The sequence below is a fragment of the Thunnus thynnus genome, chromosome 20 (genome assembly GCF_963924715.1).
Source record: "Thunnus thynnus chromosome 20, fThuThy2.1, whole genome shotgun sequence".
Lineage (NCBI taxonomy): Eukaryota > Metazoa > Chordata > Actinopteri > Scombriformes > Scombridae > Thunnus > Thunnus thynnus.
In genome coordinates, this window is record NC_089536.1 from 9870483 (window position 1) to 9897374 (window position 26892).

Consider the following 26892-nt stretch of genomic DNA (forward strand, 5'->3'; position numbering starts at 1 on the left):
TCCTTGGCAGGTATTTTATTTCATATATAGACGCTTTCTGTAATCAAATGTGAGTGCAATCAAACAACAGCAATACAAACATTACCAATGCAGTCTGAGAACCAGGAACAGGGTTAAAACAGGGATTTCACTCACTCTACACAGCGAGCAGCTAGTAACCTCATGAACAACATAAAAATAACAAAAAAAAAAAAAAATAATAAAAACTTTCCTCTGTCAGGACAGTCCGCCGTCATGTGCACTTCCAACCGCGATGGTGGGGAGGGAGGTGGGAAGCCAGTTTACTCTCCCACCCACCTCTTTACAGGAAGTCCAACCAGTGATACAACAGCGCCCCCTCCCCCCCCCCCACACCCACCCCCACCTCCATGAGTCCAACGTGCACTCGGCTTTTCAGTGAACTAGATAACCTCCCATTTCCCCCCATCATGATTATCATCATCATCCTAATAGTATCATCAGAGAAAAAAAAAAAAAAAAAAAAAAAATCCAAAAATCATTTCCACTTCTCACACGGCAGGAGCCAATCAGAATCCAGAGGTCCTTCGGGTTCAGTCTGTTTCAACCAATGGCCGTCCATCCCGGTCGACTAGAAAACCACGTAGCTGTACATGTGGAACCACAGTCCTCATGCAGTGCCCTGCTAAGGTGGCACATCACATACGTGCACAGGTGGAGGTGGGGGTAGGTGGGGGGGAGGGGAGGGGAGGGGGGGGAGAGGGGGTGTTTATGGGTTTTTGGTGTGCCTGTGTGTGTTAAAGAGAGTGTGTGTGTCTTTTAAGAGGGGAGAAGCAAGGGTGTTAGGCAATTATCAGACCCAGGAGCACAAAAAAAAAAAAAAAAAAAAAAAAAAGTCCAGGAGAAGAAGAATTACATACAAAGTCTTTATCCACCATCTGTCTTCTCTTGGCCCTCCTCAAAAAAACACTCTCACACACCAGCTCTCTCTTGCACACACAAACACACTCACACAAGGTCCTCATGTCATTGTGAAGTCAGGTGTTCAACGTCAACATTCAAGAAAAGAAAAAGAAAAAAAAAAAAAAAAAAAAAAAAAAAAACACCTCAATGGTAAAAATCATCTCTACCATCACAATGCTTCAGTTCATAAAATCTTGACATTTCTGAAAAGTGATTTTTTTCCCTCCAGGTTTAAAGCGGTCTGCGTGTGTGTGTAGTTGTTGTTGTTGTCGTCTTTTGTCCCACTGCTGCAAACACACACACACACACACACATGCACAACCAACATACGCACACTCACGCACTCCAACACACACCACATGTCCTCTTTTTAGTGGAGAAAGACATGGCGCAATGGAGAGACACTCCTCCTCTGGGCGGACGCACCGATCACCGGGGGAGGAGACACGGGGTCGTTGCCACGGCTACCAGGGGTCTTCCAGCTCACCGGCATTCTGGGTGAGTAAAGAGGAAAGAAGATGGAGAGAGAGAGAGATGCGTTAAGAGTTGTTGTTAAGATGCTCCTGATGATTTAAGTGTATTTAAACTGGAAGATGGTACATTTTTAACCTCGCTGCCCTTTCATCTATTCAAAATGAATGGATAATGGTGAAAGACAATGAGACTCCCCTGCCCAGCCTTTAACACAACCAGAACCCAGACCTCTGATGACTCACCTTGCGGAGAATCACAAGGCCAACTGTCAAGACTGAAAAACAGGGGAGAAATTAAGAGAACCGAGGAGTCCCTACAGTTGTCGCCGCCAGCTCAAGCACAGCGGCGGGCTTTTATTTTGGAGGTTTCAAACCCCCCCCCTCAAGAGCCTCTATTGTTTTAAGACAAGCCCAAAAGCAGATGACAGATTAACACGTCTTCAAGCAGCTGACATGAAATTTCGAGTCTAGGCTGGAGCTAAAAGCTGACAGAGGAGGGCGAGGAGGAAGGTGAGGGTTTACTTTCTACTCGAGCTGTTACCAAAAACTTCACAACCTACACAGAAACATATAGAACACATTAAATATAAAAACACTGACTGAGTCCTCTAGAAGTTTCGGGGAATGGCCCTGTATCAAATGCCACCATATTGTTATCTCTATATTAGGGATTTTAAACATCTTTTTGGGACATAAAACTCATTTTAAATGGAAAAATATGACTTTTTTCCTGCTTTTTGTATCCCTAATCACAACCCTGATGTACACGTTTGCATGGTGACTGATTTGGTACAGGACCGAGTGACAAAAGTTACACTTAAGAGATGCTCATACACTTGACACAAATCATGGCATTATACCTCAAATCATTTTTATTTGTTAATTTGTCATTTAACTGTGCGGGACTGATTTGGCCCACGTAACCGCATACAAATACAACTCATACATACACAAACGCACATACATACATACACACAGTGTTAAGCATAACCTCCCCTCATATAGTTAAGTGCCTTTAGATATTGAAAAGATAAGTGCAGTGCATGCATTACCAGAGTCATTGTGTACAGGGCATTATACAGGCTCACAATAACCTCTTTCTACCTGCTTTCACAGAGAAGAGAAATAAACACTGTAGGTTTCAGCTGTTTGTTTGAATCAAACTTTCACAATGAAGTAAGAGTTTGAGATTGCATTTTGTTTTGTTAACCTGTAAGTAAAGGAATATATACTGTATGTGGGGCTTTAATCTGCCACAGTTAATACCAGTCAGCATGAGCAGAGGGTGACTAATTAAAACCTGGTTTATTAATACTTCAGCCATACTAGGAATTTACAGACACACAACCATCTCACATGTAACACATTCATTGTTGTCCAGGTGTCATCGATCGTACAGGTGCTAAACCAGGTTTTAAAGTCCCTGACTGGACATCATGGCTTGAATGCCTATAATGGAATTCAATGGAATGACATTTACAGCCACGCTTGTGTTGTGACTCTATGGATTAAATGTTGGTAACTTGGTCTGTTGGTCAAAATTAAAATATTTGGGAAAAAAAGATTGATGGATCAATATTTGGAGAAAACACTGTGATCTCAATATATCATCAAGCGCAGTAATCAGGTCTATTTTTCCCGGTCAGAATACCTCTCAACCTAATGAATGAATGATAGCATAGCATGCTAGCATGTAGCACGTTAACACAGTAAATTTTAGCATATCATCAAGCTAACATGATAAACATTACATATTAAAACGCTAATATTCTAGTCGTTAACATGTGTGCTTACATGCTAACTGTTGGCATGTTTGGCAAAAAAAAAAAGATGTTGGCCAGACTGTTTTTCCAGCTCTACACAGTTTGACTTAGCTCAACTTTTATTAGACTAAGCTGCACTTTATCAGCCTCAGCTGCGCTTTGAGATGAAAGCTTAAGTAGCATGGTCACCATTGTAATGTTAGCATTCAGCTCAAAATAGCTAACGTCATGCAAACATCTTAATGTTAGCATTTAACAACCGACAGCATCACGTAAACACGTATGTTTACATGCTAACTGTAGGCACGTTAACATGAAAACCTTCACACAACATTAGCTGTGATTTGAGCTGCTAACGACAGCTTAAAACTAAAACTGACAAAGCTTTGTGTTGCTGGGTCGAAGCAGACACGAGACTGACGAAAGCTGAGCCAAGTCACACAATGCAGTGCTGCTTAGCACAAAGACATACCCACTGTAGAAAGGATAACACTTTTTGATTTCACTAATACTTCCTATCGTGCCACCTTCAGGCCACACTTTACATTTTTGTCCTCCTGGTGAAACTTTCTGTTTTTTCTTTGCAAGTGTGTGATGAGCATTACAGCCTCGCTGGTGTGGCTCTAGAGTTTCAGTCTGGTTTTCATTTAAATTTTATGTCTCCTTTGGTTGCCTGGAAACCTAACATGTTTTGCCTTCTTGAGAGTTACTCAAATTTACATCCACCTGAACACCAACCAGGAACACATTTCAGCTCCTTTGTGGTGACTGTGAAGCAGCATACTAACATGCGGTGATGTGGTGGGAGAATGATTTAAATCAAACCTCAAGTATACACCCACCGACCCACCCACCCATCCACACAAGCATCCCTGTGTGGTCAGACTGCCTGGTTTTTCAGTACCCAGACTGGTTTGAACGACCCAAGATTGCTGAAAATGTGGATAAACGGGCTAACACTCAAGTATCCCCCTTCCCCACTATCAAAAACACACATTTCAGTAGTGATGACTGGTCTCTTGCTCGGTCACGCAAACTCATGCAGACACACATACATACATATACACAAAAGAGTGTGTTCTGAGTCTGTAGATGAAGTAGGCCTGGAGACAGAGCAGTGTGTTTGAGACAGCTGCAGTTCCTAGGGTCTCCTCTCCTTCTTTCTGTTTCAGTTCGTCTGCTGTAAGCAGGTGTGGGGTTGAGGTTTTGTAGGGGGGGGGGAGAGGGGAAGGGTTAAGGAAGGATATCAGCCAGAAGCCAACACTGGTTAATGTAGGCTATGGGGGAGTGCTTAACCAGCCACTTTTGCCAATGATTGTTATGGGTTATTTTCTATTGTAAACATCAGTCACATCAGTGTGGCCAAGTCGTAAAGGTAGCTGACAAGTTTAGGAATCCAAGCCAAGGTGGTCAGTGGAAAGGGAGGGGAAGGGGGGGGGTCCTCATTAGGTGGAAGGTATAAATGTAGCTCCGGGAGACAGAACTTGAATAGACAGAAGGGCCGTTTTTATTTCCATTGCATTACTAAAATAATCATGAATGGCAACAGTGGCTGTAGTTGCAGACTGTGATAAAGCCGGAAGTGGCCAGAGTGTCCATTCAAGTTCTGTGATGAAGGAAAGAGGAGGAGAGGTCATAGCGCATCTGACTAGAGCTCTGGGACCAGGATCGGATGGGTGGGTGGGTGGTTGGGTATGCAGGCGGGTTGCTCAGTCAGAGGAGGGATCGGACTCAGGAGTGGGCGCGTCTTGGCAGGTCTCCGGCTCAGCGGTGGCGGGTGAGGGCGGGGGCGAGGGGGGAGAGGGAGGGGAGGCGGGCTGCTCCCGGCCTTCGCTGCTGTCGTCGTCGTTGTCGGAGATCCTCCTGCTCTCCCCTGCTCCCTCGGCAGTGTTGTCCCCCCGCAGGTGATAGGCAGCCAGGGACTCCTCCAGCACCGTGCGGTACTGCCCCCGGTGGTGCAGGCGGAACTGCCGCAGAGCCTCCAGAAGGTGAGCCGCCGTGCTGCCACCTCCCTCCTCACTCTCCTCCTCTCCCCCCGCACAGGCCTGAGGTGACACGCCAGGGGTCAGACTCTGCAGGCACGCTCCACGGTCAAACACACACCAACACACACACACACACACATACACACATCTAACAAGCAGTGGCACAGTACTCACATCATTGTCACACAAATATCTACCACACACTAGCGTGACGATGTCAGAGACATTCTTGCACCAGTCGGACAGGCCCATGCAAACGCTACCTCTGACCCTGTGACCAACAACCCTTTGTGATATTTGCTGTATGGTATAACAGAGAGAAGGGGGTTGGTCAGTACCCACACAGCTCTGAGAAAAGAGCCCTGCAAGTCAAGACCTCATTGCCATTAATATGACAAATACAATCATGTGCCCTCGTACATATTGACAAACACACACACACACACACACACACATCATCACATCCACCCTTCCAGACTACTGAACAGCTGATGCTAATTTCTTCTTTAGAATAAGAATGATATTTGTAAAAGTGTCTGCTGCAAGATACTGGATGTGAGATGTCCTCCTACGCTACACTACATGTGAATTTAATATAAACTGAATTTTTGAGCTCTGATTCTCGAGCTGGCATTAGATTTGCGGTTGCATAGCTGAAATTTTTCAAGTGGACTGGAGTGGATGGGAAACTCCATTTTCAAGTGTATTTCTTAACATCCATCTTTTTTTACAATGTTTAACATTTGAAATAACATTTTAATTTGATCCTGTTTCTAGCACTGTTTGGCCCGAATATACAACACCAACAGAGAGTTGCATTATAGGTTGTTTGTAGCCTTAATGTTGCTAAGCTAGCGAGTGATTGACCAAATCGGCAGACACTTTGCACTTGTTTTCACTCATCACAGACTCTAAAAGACTCACTATAAACAAACAGACTTGTGAGTCTTCTAGACGAGTGAAAACAAGTGAAAAGTGTCTTCTGATGTCTTCACTACAGAAACGGGATGGGGTCCAAATCGCCTGTCGAGCAGCCAAGAATTACTGTTGTCACAGATGATGAGGAGCTCGAACAGACTGAATAAAAACACTGAAAAAATCTGAAAAATGCTAAAAAAATAACTACGATTGTCTCCAAGAGCCTGACAGGAGAGAGAGAGTGTGAGTATGGAACCGAAAGATGCTCAAAATGTGAGATTTATGTTCTGCGGACGGAAGTATTTCACTTTTATGAGAGAAATGGCTTCAAGGATTTGAGACTCTCTTCTTCTTGGATTAATATCATCTTGGGGAAACTTTGCCCAACAGAATGAGTGTGACAGTGTGTCGTATCTTCAAAAAGTCTTCGTTCAAAAACAGCTGTTGTAACGAGGGGGTCACCTTATAGTCAGGGTCATCTTTTAGTCAGGCCAATACAGTGTTTATGATATAAATTCGGTGTGTTATAACTATGATTTATGGGTTTCTGAAAGCGCTAGGCAATATCTCTGAGCAAGTTTATTCAAAACTGAATAGCTGTGCCAGAAGAGTATTATCTATTGACATTTTTGTTGTTTTTAAATGTATGGATGTATCATGTTTAGATGCTGCATCCAGGGTAGCTATTGGTTTAGAGAACTTTCTTATTCTATTTCTCATATTGTATTTATTAAGTGTCCTTGAATCATCATGACATTCTCTTTCTTCTGCTCAGTTTGCAGGACTTGTTTTCAGGGAAAAAAAAACAATCCTGAAAACCAGACTGAAGAAGAATTATGTCATGCTATTTATTTAACTAAGAAATATAAGGCAGAAGAATACAAAATAGAGTAAATTGCTTCTTGAGGATATTATTTGTTCAGTCTACTATCACAGTTACAGTTGAAAATGCTTATAAAAAGGTCAAATGCAGATCATTTTTTATTCAGGGTCATGAAGCATTTAGTAATATCAAACCATTTCATTTAGTCATATTTAAGTCATCTGCAGGTTATGCTGGTTTAAAGGATGTGCATTCAGTGTTGAGGAGTTCAAGAGGTTTATCTACGTTTTATTGTATATCCTATTTCAATGATAAATACAAAATCGAAATTGAACGCGCGGTGCTTCAATGCTTTTCAACGTGGAATGCAGTCGATAAAGTTTCACCAAACTTGCCAAGGTTATTCTATTGAGTCTATCCTCTACCCTCTTTCACACTTTAACCACATTCATTCTTCTCTTTCTCACACATACGTACACACACACACACACAAAAGGGTGTCCTTGTCTGGGCTGGTGTGTGTGCTACTCTCGTTTATGAGGTCATTTTGGGAGGGGGTGGGGGGGAGTGAAAGGTTGAAGAGGTGAGGGGTTTAGAGAGAGAGAGAAAGAGAGAGAGGGAGACATGAACTTACCCCTTCCTCTTCTCTGTGAGGGTTCAGCTTGTTGTACACCGCCTCGATCACGCTCCGTCTGCAAACACACACACACACACAAAGCACACAAGCTCGCTGCTTAGAGGAGAGAACGACTCCTGACATAATACAAACAATCCCTGTTCATTCTTTGCAAATGTGTATTGATTAACGTTGAAATGGAACTAAGCAAGCATCTGAGTCGATATTTGAGTATCTGCTAGTATGTGCACAAAGACACTTTCAAAGACTCTCTTTCTGCATATATACATTTAAGTGTTTCGATCAGTGTTGTCTGCATGTTTGGAAGTTTTGAAAAGCCTGTGTGTGTTTGTTGGAATACATGAAACAGCTGCATGTCCTCATTATTTTCTATTAACAATTAACCTGATGATTATTTTCTCGATTAAACATCTATAAAACATCACAAACTAATTAAAACTGCAAACAATTTCCCGGAGCCCAGGTCAAATTCTCTTTTTAGTCTGACGACAGACTAAAATCCAAAGATATTAATTTAACCAAGATGTAAAGTAAATAAAAGATTTTAAGATTTTAAAGGCAGGAACCAGAGAAGTTTGGGATTTTTGCTTTTCAAATAGTCGACAATTAATTTTTTTGTTGATTGAATAATCAATTATTCAACTAATTCTTTCAACTCTGACATTGTGTATTTAGGTATTTATCAAAAACAGTCAAGTAATCAGCACTTAATAAATGAAGTAATGCATGTTGGGTTGCTTCTGCAAGTTGGAAAATTCAAGACCAATGAAATCATGAAAATGTTCAAGTGCATGCAATTTCATGAGAAATATGCATGGATAAATATTCATATCTTTGCAAAATAAACAGGCTAAAAGGTCGTGAACCATTGGAATCTATTGCCAGTAAAATCCTCAATGCTAGTTATGCAATTTCTTTTAAATGTCAGTTAAAACACACCTTTTATAACTGGCTTTTAACTGACTCTCTTATTTATTAATTATCTGGTTTTACTTTTTACTGTATAACCTTATTACGTTTTTAAAAGTGCTGTAAAAAATAAATAAAGTTATTATAATTATTGGCAGCCTGTGAGGTTAGAGAGCAAATACATTAAATTATGACTTGTGTGTTCATTAAGATGCATTCTGGTGGTAAATTATGAGTTTTAGAAGTTTGTTAGCAGTAACAACATAATGTGTATGGATAGTCGAGTCCTATATTATTTAACAGTGTGGTTGAAATGTAAAACATGTAGTTCAATGTTGTCCCGAGCTGTGTATTTACTTGCTGGCCAGGCCTCCGCCGGGTGGAAGGTTGGGGATGTTCTCTGTGGCAATGCTCCTCAGGACAGACACCAGGTCAGGGACTCCCGCCTCCCCACAGTTCCCCAGAAGCTCTGCACGCAAACACAAAAGGTGGCAAGGGGGTTTGTGAGAGGTTATGTTGTATACCAAGGCAAAGTTATAGCAAGTTCTGGGCTGAGAAATTGTCCAAAGTAGGGCGGGGGGAAGCAGCACAGTGTAGCAGACTGATTTCAAATATGTGTACTACCTAAAGAATGTTTATTTTGTCCCGGTTGTGTACACAGTAACTGAGCATAGTGCGTGGTCACTTGTTTCACTTAACCTTTTAAGAAAAACATTTTTTCAAATAGGCATTGAAAACATGCAGTGTAGGCTTTTAACTACTACTGAGCAGTTATATGTTTATTACAAACCATTACAGCATATCAGCCTGTGATAGTTTAAGTGCTTGGTGTGGTAGCAACACTGAAACTAATATTGATTTGTAAATTTGTGACTCTAATTTTAGATCAATGTAAAAGGTCTCTACTGAACATCGTGCATACTGTCAGTCTATTAGCCTATATGTATTGTGTGTAGTTGTGGGTGTCATGTATGCTGACCCTCAACACGGGTCTCCAGGTATTTATCCAATTCCTCTTCTTTCTTCACAGCCTCCTCTGAGATCTTGGGGGCTCCGGGTAAACACACCAACACCACGCTCATATTGTCTCTGCTCCCCTGCAGGACAAGGACAGGGACAGAACAAATAAAAGTTTAAAACAAACACAAAGTAGAGGGGCAACTATACAAACATGTGACGCAAAAACAATTTCTAAAATCAACATGACACTGGCAACAGTCACAGAGTTGTTGTTCTTATTTAAAATATAGGAATTTTTCCACTCTTCACTATAGATTGTCAAGTGATGTGGAAAATGCTCACCAAAAAGTCCCCCTCCACTCAAACGTGTTTTCTCTTGTTCCTACGATTGAATGTTTGAGCTTCACTGTGCAGGATGATGTACGTGCAGAGTTTGACACTACAAGGCTGTTTTCACTTTCATCTGTTGAAAGTGGAAAGTTTCTCTGAACTGACAATCTAATTTTAAGGGGCGGACCTATGAGCGTGATTTGCGACATCACAACTAGTTTGGAAGCCAATCCTGGTTCAGTATTCATCTTACACAAGTGTGATGATGTGGAAACTTCAAGCCTCCAGCACACAAACACTGAGAATGGACTTTACAGTGAAGCAGGACACATCTTGTATTTTGAAGGAAAACTTCTGGATTTTTTTTAATGAGGGAGAAGGATAGATCATTTTAAAGTAGAGTATTTTATATAGCCTACATCGTAAATGTGTCTTGGGGGGGAATCTTTAAGGAAAACAAAACAACACCTAGGACAAGCATTGCAGTGTATGAGTCCTACTGTAAAAAGATAAATTCAACAATTTCTGTAGCTGCTTTTCACCATCAAAGCTTTCTAGTGAACATTATGTACAGCTTTTGTTGTGAAGTGGTGTCAATCTGGCAATAATAAAAATCATTTATATTTTAACTGAGGTCATTTTTGGACATTTTTTACATTTTCTGAATTTTTTTTTTACACAGTAAACATGTCAGAACTTTTTCTCCTGCTGTTGCTAGGATTATAAATTAAAGATGCATCATCAACAATCCGACTGTAATAAACTGTTTGTGATATATCATGGATGTAATACAATACCACAGAAGCAGGTAGGTTTAGTACCTCTTCATCAAACACAACACAAACTGACATTTATATTTTATACAGCAAGTTACTGAGAGATAATTCAAACTGATAATTCACTGTCGTCTTTTTAATTCTTTAATTAGAAACTTCTAACACTTGGCTTTTATTCACCTGTAATATGTGTATTATTACACAACGTCTGGACAGTATATTAAATGGCTTCACGCGGACAAAACAGAGTCTTGGCTTTAAACCTTGTCATTACCTTGTAAAAGTCAATGTGGTCAGAGTATCTTTCTGTAAGTGTACACTAGGGATGGGACAATGAAAGATTTTATCGTGGATCACGATAAAAAAACACTACGAGTTGATCGTGGTGAATTTCCATTATCGGGATAATCGTGAATATCCTCACGAGTGACTTGATAAGCTGTCTCGCTCGCTAACGTACAGTCCTACTTTGATTTCCTGATTTATTTTGAATTGCCACAAGGGGGAGTCTGTTCCCGTCACTGCTTGAATGTTTTTCACTAAAAAAAAAAAAAAAAAAGTGTGTCCTATCTGTGATGCAATAAAAATATTTATTTCTTCACAAAATGTAAGGTAAAGAGATTCTAGTATGTTTTAGTGGCATTTTAAGAGTTTTAGGCATATGTTGATGATTATCGGGATAATATCGTGAATCGCGGTTATGTCAGTCAGGATTTATCACGACATGAAATTTCATATCGTCCCGCGCTTAATGTACACTCTGTTACATGCATCACAAAAGGCGCTGGCAGCGCAGAAGATTTATGACAGCGTGTGGCTGTTACTTGAGATAACCCGTCCAGCACGGTAAAAATAACTAGACTGCTGTGTACTTGCTGGTTATTGGACTACTCTAGACGCAAAATAAATGATCCATGGAAGGCAAAAGTTCAAGATGTGTACTTATGGACAAGTTCAGCTGAGGCAAAGAGTGATTTATCAATAGCTGAAAGGGCCAATGGGCAGGGACAGATTTGAAAGCAATAATGCACCATTTAACTAGGCTGCCAAGTGAAGCAGAACAGCCAATAGTAACTGATGAATGAATAAATCATTTATCTGGATGATCTGATCTCAGACTGAGATGTTACATTCTTTATGCGCAAGATCATTCTGTTACGTTGTGATACTGATCCATTATTTACATATTTGGTTCAAATTTGGTTATCATTCCAAATATGAATACCTGAAGCTTTTGTTCTCGAACAAGTCACATTTTCCCCAATGCTAAGAACGAGAGCAGAGATCTGATGACGGTTTAAACCCTCATCATCACCCACTCTGTCAAGATATTAGTCAAAGCGAACACTAGACAGCTTCAACTATTCCCTCATCAACACTATCAGGGCAACCATCACAATATAAGATTAACAATAAAAAGTTTAAAGAAGTATTTTAATTAGTACTCAACACATGACTATTTCAAATTCCTCAACATATTCAGATTTCATTTTCAACATTCAAACCATTGTCACCAGAATATTGTATGATCTTTCTCACATTATCTGTAACTTTCTAATCCTGAAACATATGTCTGTCCTATAAACCACACTGGGAGACAACAAAAGTTTAATTTTGATGAAAAACATGAATTTTGTGCATTTAAAAAAAAAAATTTGTTCACATTTAACAACATAGGCCCCCTTTACACCTTGCATTAAAATGCGTCTCATATCCAGATTGTATCTAGATATCATTTAACCTGATTACATTTACACCTGGTTTTAATATGTGTCTCCAGAGTCAACATTGAGATCCGATCGTTCTGTCCAGCTCAAACAACTGAACATCACATCCTCCTCTCTTTGCACAGGTCCAAAAAAAACAACAACAACAACAACAAAAAAAGATGGTAGCCATCCATGAAGCTGCGCTACTGTATGGACCTTTACTTGCTTTTCAAAGAGGGGGAAGAAGCTGACAGTTGATCTCATCCATGAGTGTCTTGTATATCCATAGCTTTCTTGCCACTAGCTTAGCTCGCTAACTGGCTAATGGCTGCTACCTTGCTGGTTTGGAACAGTTGCGCGCGATAATGTATTTCCGCCAACATCGTTGCATTTACACTTGTGTTCAATGTGGTCACAATGTGTCCTTGTCCACCTCCAGAGGTGGTTTGGCCAATCAGATCATAATCCGTCCTCAATGCGTCTTGGGTGCCTTTACACCTGAACTTTCATGTGGTCCAGCACTATCCGATTGCAATCTGATCACCCAAAACAAATTTTAATGCAAGGTGTAAAGGGGGTCATATATTCTTTCACCTCCACTGCATGATTTTTTTGTTTACATCATGAGTAAAAACAATAGCTTACCTTATGCAGGCAGGTGTCCACCACTGAGTTACAGACCTTCTCCAGGTCATCACACACCAGGAGTCGTGAGCGGACAAACTCGCACAGCTCCTCGTTGGACATGACGTCCCAGATTCCGTCACATGCCAGCACCACAAACTCGTCTCCTTCGGCCGCCCGTTCCAGCACGCACACCTCAGGCTCAGGGCTCACCAGCTGCTCCGTGGGGCCCTTACCATCCACACATTTGTAGTCGTAGTCCCCCAGGGCCCGGGACACAGCCAGGGAGCCGTTTACCCTCTGGATCATGACTGAGCCGCCAGCGTTCTGGATGCGCTCCTTTTCGCGGGGGTTGCAGGGCTTGTGGTCCTGGGTGGAGAAGCCCACCTTGCTGTCTCGACTCAGCACGGCCCGCGAGTCGCCGCAGTTAATGAAGTAGAGGTGGGTCGGGCTGAGCAACACGCACACAGCTGTGGATCCACTGCGGTCCAGGCCCTGCCGCAGGTCAGAGAAGCTGCGCATGTACTCGTCAATGTTCAGGAAGCCCGAGCGGATGCCGTCCTTCACGCCCTCCACGGAGCCGGATCCTGAACTAAAGTCAGCCCCTCCTGACAAGATGTGTTCCAGCAGGTGGCCGGAGCAGTAGTTGGCAACCCGGGAGCCTGCGTGGCCATCATAAACAGCAAAGAAGGACCAGTCGGTGAGTCCGTGGGGGAGGCCCACCACAGCTGTGTGGGCGTCCTCCATCTCCACCCGCCAGCCCTGCATGGAGCTCAGGCCATAGCGCAGCCCATTGCCCTCACCGTGGGCACTATGCTTCTCCGTCTTCGGCTTGTCCAGGAATGCACCCATTGCTGCCTATAGCTGGAGATTTATCAAGGAAAGAGAAGAGAGAAAGAAAACACATGAAATGTTACAACATCCTCCATATGCTATTAAGTCAGCCACCTTCACTGTAATGCACCACAGTATCATGAAAATATTATATACAGAATTAGAAGATTGGTAATATGGGTGTGTACGGCTTCTCATTTGCATGTTTGGAATTGTTTTGAGTTGTGAAAGCAGAAATGAGAACTCAGTTGAGAAGTAGCGTTATGATACCGCTGTAGTTAGTTGATTTCATATGTTTTCATGATCTGACATTAATTGAAATGATATAAAATCAAGAAACAATCAAAAAATGTATTTCACTGACTACGTTTCAGCTAGATTTATAAATCTTATAAGCATTTTTTGATCAAGTGCATGTTCAGTGTTTAAAACATCACAAATACAATACGTAGTTACTAACTCCTTTTATCAATTCTTTATATCAAATAATATTCTATATATAGCCAAGTCTATAATAATATCCTCCGTTCTATAAATCCCTCCGTAAATCACCATGTTTTGGTGTCAGTAGTTCAGTAGGCTGCTTTGTACTGTGATTATAGAGTGCTTTTAATTACTCAATGGACGATGAGATCCTGACAAGACAAAGATAGCAAAGAAGGAACCACAGAGCTGAGGATTACACTGCATCTGCTTCTTTGAGCACACAGAGCCTCTTTTTTATCTGAACACAAGGTAACTAATACTATTAGTTAACTTGTTGGCAGAAAATAGAGTGTGACAGTACTGCATTAGAAGAGACTGAAACTCTCACCTGCCAAGTGCTGAATGGGGATGAAATCTATCTTTGGGAGTTAGTTTTTGCTCTTTGCCACTACTAAAATGCAAGGGGATGCATTGGTGGGGGGTGTGTTGGTTGAGGTACTAGAAGTCCAGTTTGGGTAACAGATCCATGAGTTTGAAGGGTTATCAGATGCCAAAATACTGCACAGAGATTTATAATATGTAGAAAGATTTTACTGCTCTGGAAAGTTATCAAAGCGGCAATCGTTTTATCTTTCATTGCCTTGATCACTCTAGAAATACAGTAAGGCTGCAGCTAACGATTGTTTTCAGTATCGGTTCATCTACCAATTATTTTCTCAATTAATCGATTGTGTGGTTCATAAGATGTCAGTAAATAGTGAAAAATATCGATCACCAAGTTAATAATGTCTTGTTTCATCCAACCAACAGTCCCAAACCCAAAAATAATTGGTTTATTATCATAGAGGAGTATGAAAACCAGAAAATATTAATATTTGGGAAGCTGGAACCAGTGTATTTTTGCCACTTATGCTCAAATAATTGCTGAAACAATAATTTGATTATCAAAATTGTTGACGATTTTCTATTGAACAACTCACTGATTAATTGACTGATCATTACAGCTCTAAAATAGTGTTCACTTTACAATTTCATTACCCAGGGATGTATGCTGGTAGATTCGGGCAGAAGTTGAGCGAGATATAACTTTTTTTGTCGGATGACCATGCATTTTATGCCAGTGCCCTCCGTTCTACTAAATGTACCATATTGACCTGAATATAAGGCAACCATAATCCTTATGAAGACGACACCCTACCTTTTCCAACACCTGTTTTTGAAAAATACTTTTTTAAGCTATAACTTACTTCATAGTATAGTTATATAATCACGCACTCTCCTACCAGGCTCTTGGAAGCAGCCAAAAATTATTTTCTCCAGCTGTTAGCATTTATAAGGCTGCCTGTTTGTCTTTTTGAGCTCCTTATCTGTCACCGTGGTATTTGGCAGCTTGACATATTCCATTTCTGCAGTAGAAAAGTCGGAAGACGCTTTGGACTCATTTTCACTCGCCATGAATTGATTTCCTCCGTGGCAGAAAAACATGTTACACGAGCCTTCAGAAACTCCTGCAGGTTAAACTGAACTAACGAAACACTTTTTAAGGCAGACTGACTCTAACACACTCACTACAAACAGACTTTAAGACGTTCGCTAGCCTTGCAACGTTAAGGTTACGAACAACCCATAATGCAACACTCTGTGTAGGAGTCAGTTTTACACTACTACTTTATCCATTCAAAATTAATATCTGATGTTGTGAACACATAATTGTCTAGACCCCGAATATAAGACAACCCCACTTTTTCAGATGTATTTCAAGGGAAAGGGGTCTTATATTCAGACCAATACGGTAATAAAAAGATTAAAAAAATGCTCGTTACATTTTTATTTTAAAAGATGTTTATTATTTTGGTCTTTATTTTGGAAATTTCTGTTTGTAATTTACTGGCAACTGTACCTTAAGACACTAGCAGCACCTCCTGGTCCTTAAACTGGCCACAGTCTTCCAATACTCAGTCTACTTACCCCACATGTATCTCTAGCATTTTTGACCTGGACTTTATTTTTTCCATCATATCAATCAATTCTGACCTAATGTCAGCAGCTGCTTACAGTATTGCTTGGTTGGGGTTGTAGCACTCATGAGATCTTGAAATCAATAAAAAGCGATACAAATCAGAAGCGCCCTGGGCACGTCTTTTTTTTTTTTCCAACATATTGATTTCTCCCTCTGCATTACCTCCCACATGAGCGCATACACGGCATGACAGGCATGTGCCCAAAAAAGGCTGGTACATGCGAGGAGCGACTACAGCTGGTTTCAGAAGAACGTGTGTGTGTGTGTGCGTGCGTGTCTGTTCTGCGCATGTGTGCAGTGTCATAGTCAATGTGCGAGAAAAAGACACTCTATAAATACGCCAGGCCGGTTTAGATTTCATGTCCAGGGTGGGGCAGTGGGCCACGTTATTCACATTTCTATTTTCTTTTCGACTCCGTGATTGTATCAACAGACTTCCCTCCATCAAGCTCCCACCACTACTGACACTCAGAAGTAGTCTATATGTTCAAGTATGGTAGGAAAGAGCGTTCACATGTGTGTGTGAGAAAGAGAAATCTGTTATGTTCACCAGCAGTGATTCTCTCTAAAAATAAAACAAACACACTGCCATTGCCTAGCAACCACCCACCCTGCAGTGCAAACATCCAGGCTTAGCTTCATTCAGCGACATCCCCCTCTCTATGTCTCTCTCTCTCTCACTCGCTCGCTCTAAGAGACACACACACACATACACACACACACACACTCAGTCGCCTGGTAGAGAGAGGAAAGGGGAGTTGCATCATCCATCCATTAAAGCAGTCGCAGCAACCAGACCCTGAAAGGAGACATGCAGACTGCAAGAGCACATGCAGATACTATGAGATCTCCCTGGCCGTCAATGGTGCAAGAAACTGCTGGGAAAACACACACACACACGCACACACATACGCAGAAAACCCCAGAAAATATCTTAATTGAGACATCAGACTGAAACCAGGAACTCTCAACCACTTAACCCCCTCAAAACTGCTTTCACCCGTGCTGTAACCGCAGGTCGAAACCAACACCCCCTGATGCTAAGACGCACATGTCTGCCAAAAACTACTGGCTACGAAGAGGGAAGTGGAAGGTCGGGGATTACATAATGCTGCAGAGAGCCCGAGTGCTGCTCTGAGAGCAGGCACACTCGCACAAAACAGTTAATGCTATCCTGGAAGCAAGGTTAACACACCGCTTCCAGCACTATCCATGTGTACAAATCAATATGTTGAAATTCACCTGCACTTGCCCTGCAGGTTCATGAGTTGTCACATTTTCCACAACTCAGCGTCTTGAGATTTTGATTATAGTCTGAGGCTCTGAGTATCTGAGATAAATAAATTACTGAAGATTGTTTACAACCTTACATTTAGATAATGTGATTTTAGAGATTTCATGAGGTTTTTTTCCAGGAATGTGCAGACCCTCAAGGTGCCGTCCCCACTTCACCACATCTCAAATTTTGTCGAGCAATACAAATTTGTCTGGTGATGCTTTTTTGAATGACTGTTTTCCACAATACAGAAAAAAAGAGAGCCAATCAGAGCCTTTACAGGGGGCACTTAAGTAGACAACACTATTATGAAAGTGATATCTGAAAGTTACAACAATTTATCATACCATATAAGGAAAAAAAAAACAGCCTATGCTAATTGGCTAACATTGATATTTAGCAACATTAGCTAACATGTTGGCATTACAGTCAACACAACTATTTTTCAAGCTGTTGTCACAACAAAGCTTTAGTTGCTAGTTCTTTCATTCTTTAATCTTAAGTGTTCATTGAGAGATTACACTAGAAATGTGAACATATAGCTCAGAGAAGAGTTGAGCGATATGGCCAAAAAACAAAATCTTTCTTTTCTTGTAAAATGCAGAAATACTGATACGTACCATATTTTTTAGGCGTTCATGTGCAAAGCAGTTGAGCAAGAATTATGAAATACTGCACCACTTACAAGGCTTTCATCACTGTGCATATAAAGATGGGCTGATAATACCAGAGGTTTCAAATAGGTACAGCACGGATATACACTTCAATTATCAGTTTCAGCACAGATAGAGCAGAAAAGTCTCATCTCCTCCTGCTTTTTGTGTTCCTAGAGACAGCTGGCAGCAGACTGAACAGGGTGCAATCCACACACTTTTACATCAGTCCCTGTGGCGTCATCTCTAATCGCAAACACAAACAGAAACAACACAAACCTTCTTTTTTTTAGTGCATAACTCTTGTAGGCGCGACCATTAAATTCACTATCTAGAGCCAGTTGGAGTCATGACAGTCCCTTAAACTGTGCCGAATTAATGACATCACAGTTTGGGGGACTGTACTACTTAACAAAGCCATTAACCAACTATCATCTCTGTTACTCTTACATCTAGAGGTAAGCTATTTGTGTATAACAACTCAATTTAGACAATGTAGACATTTTGGCCAATACCCAACCCAATTAGAGAGGGTAAAATAGGACAGCACGTAAGAATTTGGCAAGGTTTGCTAGCGTGCTTGTTAAAGCTAACCAGCAAGCTAAGCCAGCCTGTTACACACTGCTAAATGGATAACACACTAGCTAGGTCAGGTCTTCAATAAATCTTCTTGGCTGCCACAATAATTTACTTTGAGTCAATTAAACACTTGACCTCCTCTTGGCCGGATATGTTACTCACTAGTGATTGGTTAGGCCAAAATGGAATCCTTCCCCCACAGAAAAATAGGAACACAACATCCGACTGAATGAGGGAGTGGCGATGAAATGACCATTCAGTCTGAATATCTGGCCAACAAAAATGTAATGGACTTGGCACAATAGTTTTTGAACGGATTATTTCTAAATCAAAAGGAGCACCCAGGACCTCTCAAGACACAAAAGAATTTGATAGTATAGAGTCTGATAATTACACAATGCTGTGCTGTTTAATTCACCTCACATTCTGTCCAAACATACCTTAATGAAGCATTCAGGCATTCTCTGTGACTTGTAAAGTTAAAATTGTCCAAATTTATCCCCCCCAATGTTGCCCTCAAATGACAAACAAAGTGGTAAATATCAGCAGAAATCACATTGCAAAGTTGAAAAATTTTACCTCAAGAACTGGCTGACAATGTACCAGGTCAATTAGTCCATACATCTTTTCTTGAAGACCCTGTATGACATATCCAGGCAGCTACCAGAAATAACCAGAGATTATAACTATCTTAAATACTAAAACCTTTTGTTTTTGTTTCATTATTTAGTGGCTGATGACCACTTGAAGGAAATGACCTGGTAAATATGACATGGTCCTGTGGTATTTACTCTATTTACGAGGTGAAGAGAACTACCTGAATGCACCATTAAGGTAACCAGCCGAGAATGGATTGTGGGATAGTGAGTGAGGACTGCAAAGGATACACCGTGTCACATTTCACAGCCGCATTTGGAGGAGCCTCTGGAATGGGGCAGCCGTGTCGACCTGTTATGACGTATTCAGTCTTGAAATATGGACTTTGAAGCAGCCAACGCTGAACTGGGACACAGCTCATGTTGTGTAATTGGTGCCCATGTAACAGTTATAACTTCTAAAGCCACACCTTCCCTATTAAATCTATTCACACGCATGAAATGAATTCATGTTACATATTTAAATATGCCTTTTTATCTTATCTAGCACTCTTAACAGTCTCCCGCCACAACCCTTTCTGACCTTTACTATAATCAAACTCTGACCTTGCCGCTCTCTCTTTTTAAGTTGATTTTATTACACATAGAAGAACATACAACACTTAAAGACATTTTATTGACCCACCATTTCTTCATTTCCCCATAGTGCACTAATCTGCTACAGAACGCATTCAAAGTCGGCCATAAAGTGTGAACTTCCAGGTTCTGTTCCAGAAGATCCAAACTTAGAACATAGTTTTAGTTTATTGGTTCACTTAGTATGTCAACATAGGGATGTAATGTTAAAAAAAACATGTCATGTTGTTGTCTATTAAGTATTTTAGTGTCCTTTAACAGACAGCATTTTCCATAAGCCTTTAACCATTGCGAGTTAAACATTACAAACCAACAGTAGAGGTGAGTCCATATACAAGGTTAGTTAAGATATGGCAGGACAAAGAAGATCAGCGTTGTTGACGTTTTTAGACACCAGAGATTCCAGCTATAAAGTTGGAAAAATTACTTTGAAAGGAGAGTATTGGTGAATATAACAGATACCGACTGCTACACTGCTAAATTTTCATGGGGGCTGTAGTTTTGTATGTTCAAAGTAATCATTAAACTTTGTCAAAATCATGAAGGTTTCAACTTCTAATAGTAAGTGCTGCAGTGGATGCAAATTTGTCCTAGAATCTGGAAGTAAACCCCAGGAACATGCTTGATTTTTTCAGAAAGACTAGTGATAGAAATGCTCAATGAGACTGCAGTGAGTTAAAGAAGATGTGAAGAGAGTGAAAAGGAGGCTACCCTACATGTTTTCAATGGTGTTTTTCAGAGTAAGGCCAAATGTGACATGGTGAATCCCTGCGATCCTTAAGTGACAAAAGGAGTGTGGAGATCAACAACCCACACTATACACCTGAGAGATTCTCAAAGTCTGTGGTTGTACCTCATGGAGGGAGCGGCCATTAAAGGACCAGTGTGTAAGATTTAGTGGCATCTAGCGGTGAGGTTGCAGATTGCAACCAACTGATAACCCCTCCCCTCACCATCCCCTTCAAAGTGTGTAGGATGGGGGCTGCAAAACTCGCAAAAAACACAAGGCCCTCTCTAGAGCCAGCGTGTATTTTGTCTATTCTGGGCTACTGCAGAAACACGGCAGTGCAACATGGTGGACTCCTTGGAAGAGGACCCACTCCCTCTGTAGATATAAAGGGCTCATTCTAAGGTAACAAAAACACAACAATTCTTAGTTTCATTTCTACCAATATTTCTGCCAATAGAGCCCCCTAAATCTGACACACTGGTCCTTTACACAGTTAACAGACAACGGTGTTGTCTGACTCTGTACACCATGACAAAGCTCAAGCTTCATGAATACTCCATTTTAGAGCTGCAACAAGTAGTCGATTAATCGATTAGTTGCCAACTACAGAATTAATAGCCAACTATTTCAATTATCAATTAATCATTTGGAGTCATATTTTAAAGAAAAATACATGATTCATGAACATGAACATGATTCCAGCTTCTCCAATGTGAATATTTTCTGATTTCTTTAGTCCTCTATGACAGTAGACTGAATATCTTTGGGTTGTGGACTGTTGATTTGGACAAAATGAGATGTTTGAGGACGTCACATTGAGCTCTGGGAAACAGTGATCAATGTGTTTCACCATTTTCTGACATTTTATGGACCAAACAACTAATCGATTAATCGAGAAAATAGTCAACATAATCAATAAGGAAAACAGTGTTTCTCCTGGGTTGATTAGGTTGACTTGATTGCTAAGCAAATTTTGAGAGAGATTCAGCAGCCACACATTTCTCCGTTCTCTGTTGAGTGTTGTCAGGTTAGGCTAATCCATTGTCGCTAACTTTGGGGCTAACCCCCTTTGATTTCAAGCAGTTGGGGAAACAACAGACAAGACTGTTCTTGGTCTTGAGAAGCTGCAGCATTTTTTAACTGACACACTGTAGTCTGTACTGTACATTTACTGCCAGACAACTTACTGCTAACCTTTTCCTCTGCTTGCTCACATTCACCGTCACTTTTCTGCCACTCGCACTTGCTCAACCACTCACTCGCTATGCACACACATTACGCACTGCCCATTTCCTTAAAAGGAGCTACACTACCAAGAGTTTCCCAGGCAACAACACAGAGGTTGACTCATGTTTCAGAACAGTGCTGCACAGAGAGGCCCCCAAAAGCTATTGATTTCCGAATGAATGGATATTTGGCGTTATTTTTGGCATTAACAAAAAGATTTTTTTGGCCTGGCAGGGGTTCTCGTTGGCCTGGCGTCCCGCCAGGTCTGTACAATTATAGGGGAAACACTGGAAAATAATCATTAGTTGCAGCCCTACACCATTCAACAACAAACACAGCACAACTAACAATCCTGCAGCAGTTTCCTAAAACCTTTTTAATACCAAGGTCACCTTCCTTCACGAGTGACTTACAAAATAAAACTAAAAGTATCTAGGTACATTTAAAGAAACCTAGCCAAGCCTTTAAATCCTCCCAAAGTGTAACAAACATAATATAAATTTTGGAAATACATATTGACTGCTGCCATACATATTGAGTTACTAACAGCTATTCTGTGTAGCAGAGGCAAAGAGGGATGGTTGAGATTTTGATTCCTCATTGGCATCACTCTTCTCAATGGATCTGAGAGGAAACATCAACAATCTAGTTGATTAAAAATGAAAACTATACATTAGAGCTGCAAGTAGTTGTGATTTTCATTATCAATTACTCATTTGATCCATAAAATATCATCAAATTGTGAACATGGCACAAGTTTCTAGAGTCCATGGTGACGTCTTAAAATATTTTGTTTTGTCTGAACAGTGTACTATCATAAAAGGGGAAGTAAACCAGAAAATATTGACATTTGAGTAGTTGAAACCTGTGAATATTTGCAATTCCCCCTTAAAAAACTACTTTCACAATTTATAAAACTATCAAAGTTGTTAATTTTCTAACAGCTCATCGATTAATAAACCAATCATTGCAGTTGTACTATATATCATTCATCGCATTTTTATTCCGGATGTACTTATATAAACACATATGGACATTTTCTCAAATGTCTATAAATAACATGACCCCAGCATAAAGCAACAGCACTTAATATCAGTGCACCATTGTTAGTGGCAAATATAAGCCTTTTATCCATATGCAATAGCTCATACTAGGATATTTCATCAATGAAATCAGCACAAAAACCATATCTGAAAGGCTCAACAGTAAATGTTATCCAGATGCCTTCATGTTGGTATGCACTTGTTGCCCTCAGAGAATAAGCTTTATGAATGAATGAGAAAGCTGCAGTTGAACTAATTTACTCCGCTGAAAATTGTCAAACGGGTTTGTCAAAGTGAGGACTGTTTTTTCAAACCAGTGCTAATTCTTCCCTACGACAGAAGACCAATGTGGGTTCATACAGTGATTCACATTTTTTGAAAGCACCTTGTGACGCCTACAGTTCCATCACCGCACAGCCAAGGCTGTAAAGATCTGTCAAACTCTAAAATAAGCTTGTTGACTGTCTCAAGCTCTCACTGACACTGTGTTTCATCTGCCCCTCAGTCTTTACACAGTGACTGCTGACTAAGATAAGATTATCAGCTATTGAACTCCTCCCGTATCTGGCTAGCAGGACACATGCCCAACACCAGGTGATGTCATGTACTCTTCACCTGGGCACCTTATCGCAATCTGATATACTAGAGAAGGTGAGTAGAGTGGCCACTGAGCTAAATTTCAGCACTGCGTAATACAAAATTGATGATGAAATGTGAACTTACCATTATCCTTATCTTAGATAACACATGTCTGAATTATAGTAGGGCAAGTGCTTAATCAACAATGATTTTCTAAAGATCATATAAAATTCCCAAAGTGGATTAAACTGAAACACCCAGGTTTGTCTGCTCAGAGATTTGGCCCTTGGCAAACATTTTTTTTTGCATTTGAACCAGGACGTGCTAAGCCAACACATCAGAAGTTGGAGGAATACGCTTCACATTGCTGGTAGGGGTGCCTGCTTATTATTATGGAAAGTCAGGATAGAAATTGTCATTTTGAAAGCCTAGATGAGACTTGGGTTTAGACTGTGTCAAGCTGGGAATAAGGCCAGGTTGCATGAAAACTTTCAGACATTCCTATCACAATACTGGGAGGAAGATATGACAAGAAAAGATGATAGAGATGGGTTTGATTACTGATCTGAGTTGTTAGAGGGGGTGACTTATTTCTGATCATATCAGACACATTATGAAATGTTTTAATATACTTCTACTATACTTAGAGCTGCCGCAGTTACCGCGGTAACGCAATCACATCACGCCCACCACAGAGTCAAACTGATCACCGCTTCACCGCTGAGTGAGCGGTTCAAGTGATGGGACATTAGTTATTCTCTCAGGCTGGACATAAAGAATGACGTACCTGCTGAATGCCGACCAATATTCCTGCTGCAAAGTCGGCTTATTTATGACAACACTGGCATAAAGTTAGACATTTACACTATAGACGCTATAAAGAATAGACTGCTACAGGAATAAATGCATTCAAAAAGTTTACTGTATTGGTCCAAATTTAAGTTTTTTTTCCTGGGAATACGACTGAAAAAGTGGGGTCATCTTACATTCAGGGTCTAGATGATTAACATGTTCATAACAGCAGATATTATTTTGGCTGGATAAAGTTCCAGTGTAAAACCAACTCCTACATGGAGTGCTGCATTATGGGTTGTTTGTAGCTTTCTGTCACAGATGAAAAGGAGCTCAAAATGACAAACAGGCAGTCTTATAAATGCTAACTGAGGGAGAAAATAATTTTTGACCACTTCCAATAGCCTGGTAGGAGAGTGTGTGAGTATGTAACTATACTCTGATGAACGTTATATTCAAAAAGTATTTTTCCAAAAACAGGTGTTGGAAAAGGGGCGATGGGATCATCTTATGTTTGGGCCAATTATTTTATAACATCTGAGGTTTAATTTTTTTTTCCATGGCAGTTACTGTGACAGTTTGAATGGCTTTGCTAATTTTTTACAGTAAGAAAAAAAACAATACCACAGCAGCTCTAACTATACTCTACAAAGAGAACAGTAAGCAAGGTTTCAAATGTTAGTAGCTGCAGTCAGCATCTAGTTGTTGGTTGCTCTCAAAATGAGAAAGAAAATACTGTGAATCAAGAACAATGGCTCATACAAACCCAAATTCAATGGGCACCCAAAATCTTTTTTTAAAATAGTCTGAGTTATGGTTGAACATGTGTGCTCATAAATTCCTGTATTTCTATACAGCTGAAGCAAAGTTAGGAGTTACCAACCAAGCCCATGTTTATGGTCAAGACATTCCCTCCACATTTATACAGCTGTCCTGCGCCTATGGATCTGCCCCTCCCATATACAGCCTAGAATATATACTGTACAATATATATAAAATATGAGAAAGACATTAACATACATAGCTGCTCACTTTGCAGTACCATCAATCAACTGAGACATGAGGCACAAAGTGTAACTTGCCGCAGTACTTAACCAGTTAACAAGCAAGACAATGAGTAAAGTTTGAACTAAATCAATTGTAATAAATTATTTGTTTGTATGTTAAGATAAAGTTTCAGTATTTCTTAATTCATAGTTCATTTCACAGTTATTTTGATAGCATCTCACCTGCACAATACCAACTGTGCTAGATCAAGAAACTTTAGTTAAGCTGTACATTGTTATACAGCTGTGTGTATCACTGAATATGCAATATTTAAGGTAAACAATGAGCTGGTTACCACCGGTTAATTGCTGCTGCCGCAGTGAAACATGACTGGTTATAAACACCTTACCAGTTTGTGACTTACATTAAGTGTTATCTGCTTAGATTGCATTTCATGTGTACTGAGTGACTTCACGGGCTTCAACATAGATACTAGACGTGCCTTGAGGTTATAATTACCTTCTAAGGTCGCAACACACACACAACAGAACATATAGCAGCAATGCAACTGGCACTGCGTGCAGTTAATGTTTGACACATTGACACAATTAGCTCTGGACATTTATCGCCACATAGCTACTTATTGAAATGAATGTGACTTGCACTTATCTCGCTTCATTCTGTGGCGTTGTGTTTGTGTAAATGTAATATCAGACCGTTGGAAATACCATTAGACTGCTAACCATTGACACCCCTATGACAAAGTCCGCTAAGCTGTCATTAGCTGGTTAAAGCTAGTGTAGTTATACCATGCTAGATTAGCTTGCTGGGGACCAGACTAAGCACTGAAGGCCAACGTGTCGTTTGATTGATAACAGCAGTGTTACTTTAAATTTGCTTCATTCAGAATTGCCTCGCTAAATGATGGCGGTAACGTTAGCCAAGTTACTTTGAAACTTCAGGTGAGGAACCAGGTTTTATTTTGACTATGATCTGTTTGCACGCTAACGTAACGTACGTTATTACAACACAGTTTATGTTAAACATGAAGCCGACTGGCTGATTTAGAAAATGCGTTTCTGTGTTAAATACCAATCCACTGACCACATGCTGAACTCCATTCCTCTTTACAATGGTCCCTCTGCGGAAAGGCCTAGTTTGCTGGTGTGTTGATGTGAGCTAACGTTAGCTGGCTCGCTAATGTTAACTGAACAGTTAGCTGCCGTTGAAGCCAACGCAATTCCCCTGCTAATGACGTTAGCGCACATACTAGCATGCTACTTACGTTTTCCTGCTGTTATGCGAATGTTGATCCAATCTTGATGATCTGCTGGATTCTGCTTTTGTGTGAAGATATGTCGTTAACCTGGCTATCTACGGAGCTAACGTGAGCTAGCTAGCTATGTTATGTTTCCTTATTTGACAAAAAATAATGGAGATTGGCCTCAGATGAGCGGCGATAATTCCTTTCTCGGTGGTTCCCTGCTTGGACAGCGTTGATTTTTACGCATGTTTGACGCCAGTTCTGTCTCTCACATTAAATACAGACTATTCCGATCGTTCCAAAACAAATATGGACACTGAGAATCGGTTATATTATACAACGCTGACAAATCTAGCACTTTCTTCCATTGAAAGGCCAGAGCTATCCTTCGACTTTGGGTGCTGAACAAGAGGAGGTGTTAT

General features: G+C 40.6%; 1 protein-coding gene and 1 long non-coding RNA gene across 4 annotated transcripts; one reads left to right on the forward strand and one right to left on the reverse strand.

Moving 5' to 3' along the window:
• On the reverse strand, window positions 1-26892 carry ppm1bb (protein phosphatase, Mg2+/Mn2+ dependent, 1Bb). Of its 3 annotated transcripts, none has more exons than XM_067575646.1 (6): window positions 26492-26890; window positions 12850-13692; window positions 9409-9526; window positions 8787-8898; window positions 7518-7575; window positions 1-1415 (listed from the first exon to the last, which is right to left on the reverse strand). In XM_067575646.1, exons 2-6 carry the CDS (start codon window positions 13678-13680, stop codon window positions 1386-1388), a joined length of 1149 nt encoding a protein of 382 aa, XP_067431747.1. In that variant the 5' UTR covers window positions 13681-13692; window positions 26492-26890; the 3' UTR covers window positions 1-1385. The 3 variants fall into 3 exon arrangements, with proteins under 3 accessions (XP_067431747.1, XP_067431745.1, XP_067431746.1); XM_067575644.1 differs by lacking the exon at window positions 1-1415 and adding an exon at window positions 4642-5202 and having other exon boundaries at window positions 26492-26892; XM_067575645.1 differs by lacking the exons at window positions 1-1415; window positions 26492-26890 and adding exons at window positions 4642-5202; window positions 26311-26405.
• Window positions 19971-23783, forward strand: LOC137171922 (uncharacterized). The gene is made up of 3 exons (XR_010924844.1): window positions 19971-20980; window positions 23354-23499; window positions 23746-23783. It is a non-coding gene; the product is annotated as an uncharacterized lncRNA (long non-coding RNA).

Coding starts and splice junctions, on each gene's coding strand:
- ppm1bb (XM_067575644.1), bottom strand. CDS start 13,680: ATGGGTGCATTCCTGGACAAGCCGAAGACGGAGAAGCATAGTGCCCAC. Junction 9,527..12,849: donor TGGACACCTGCCTGCATAAG/GTAAGCTATTGT, acceptor CTTGTCCTGCAG/GGGAGCAGAGACAATATGAG. Junction 7,576..8,786: donor GGCGGAGGCCTGGCCAGCAA/GTAAATACACAG, acceptor GTGTGTTTGCAG/ACGGAGCGTGATCGAGGCGG.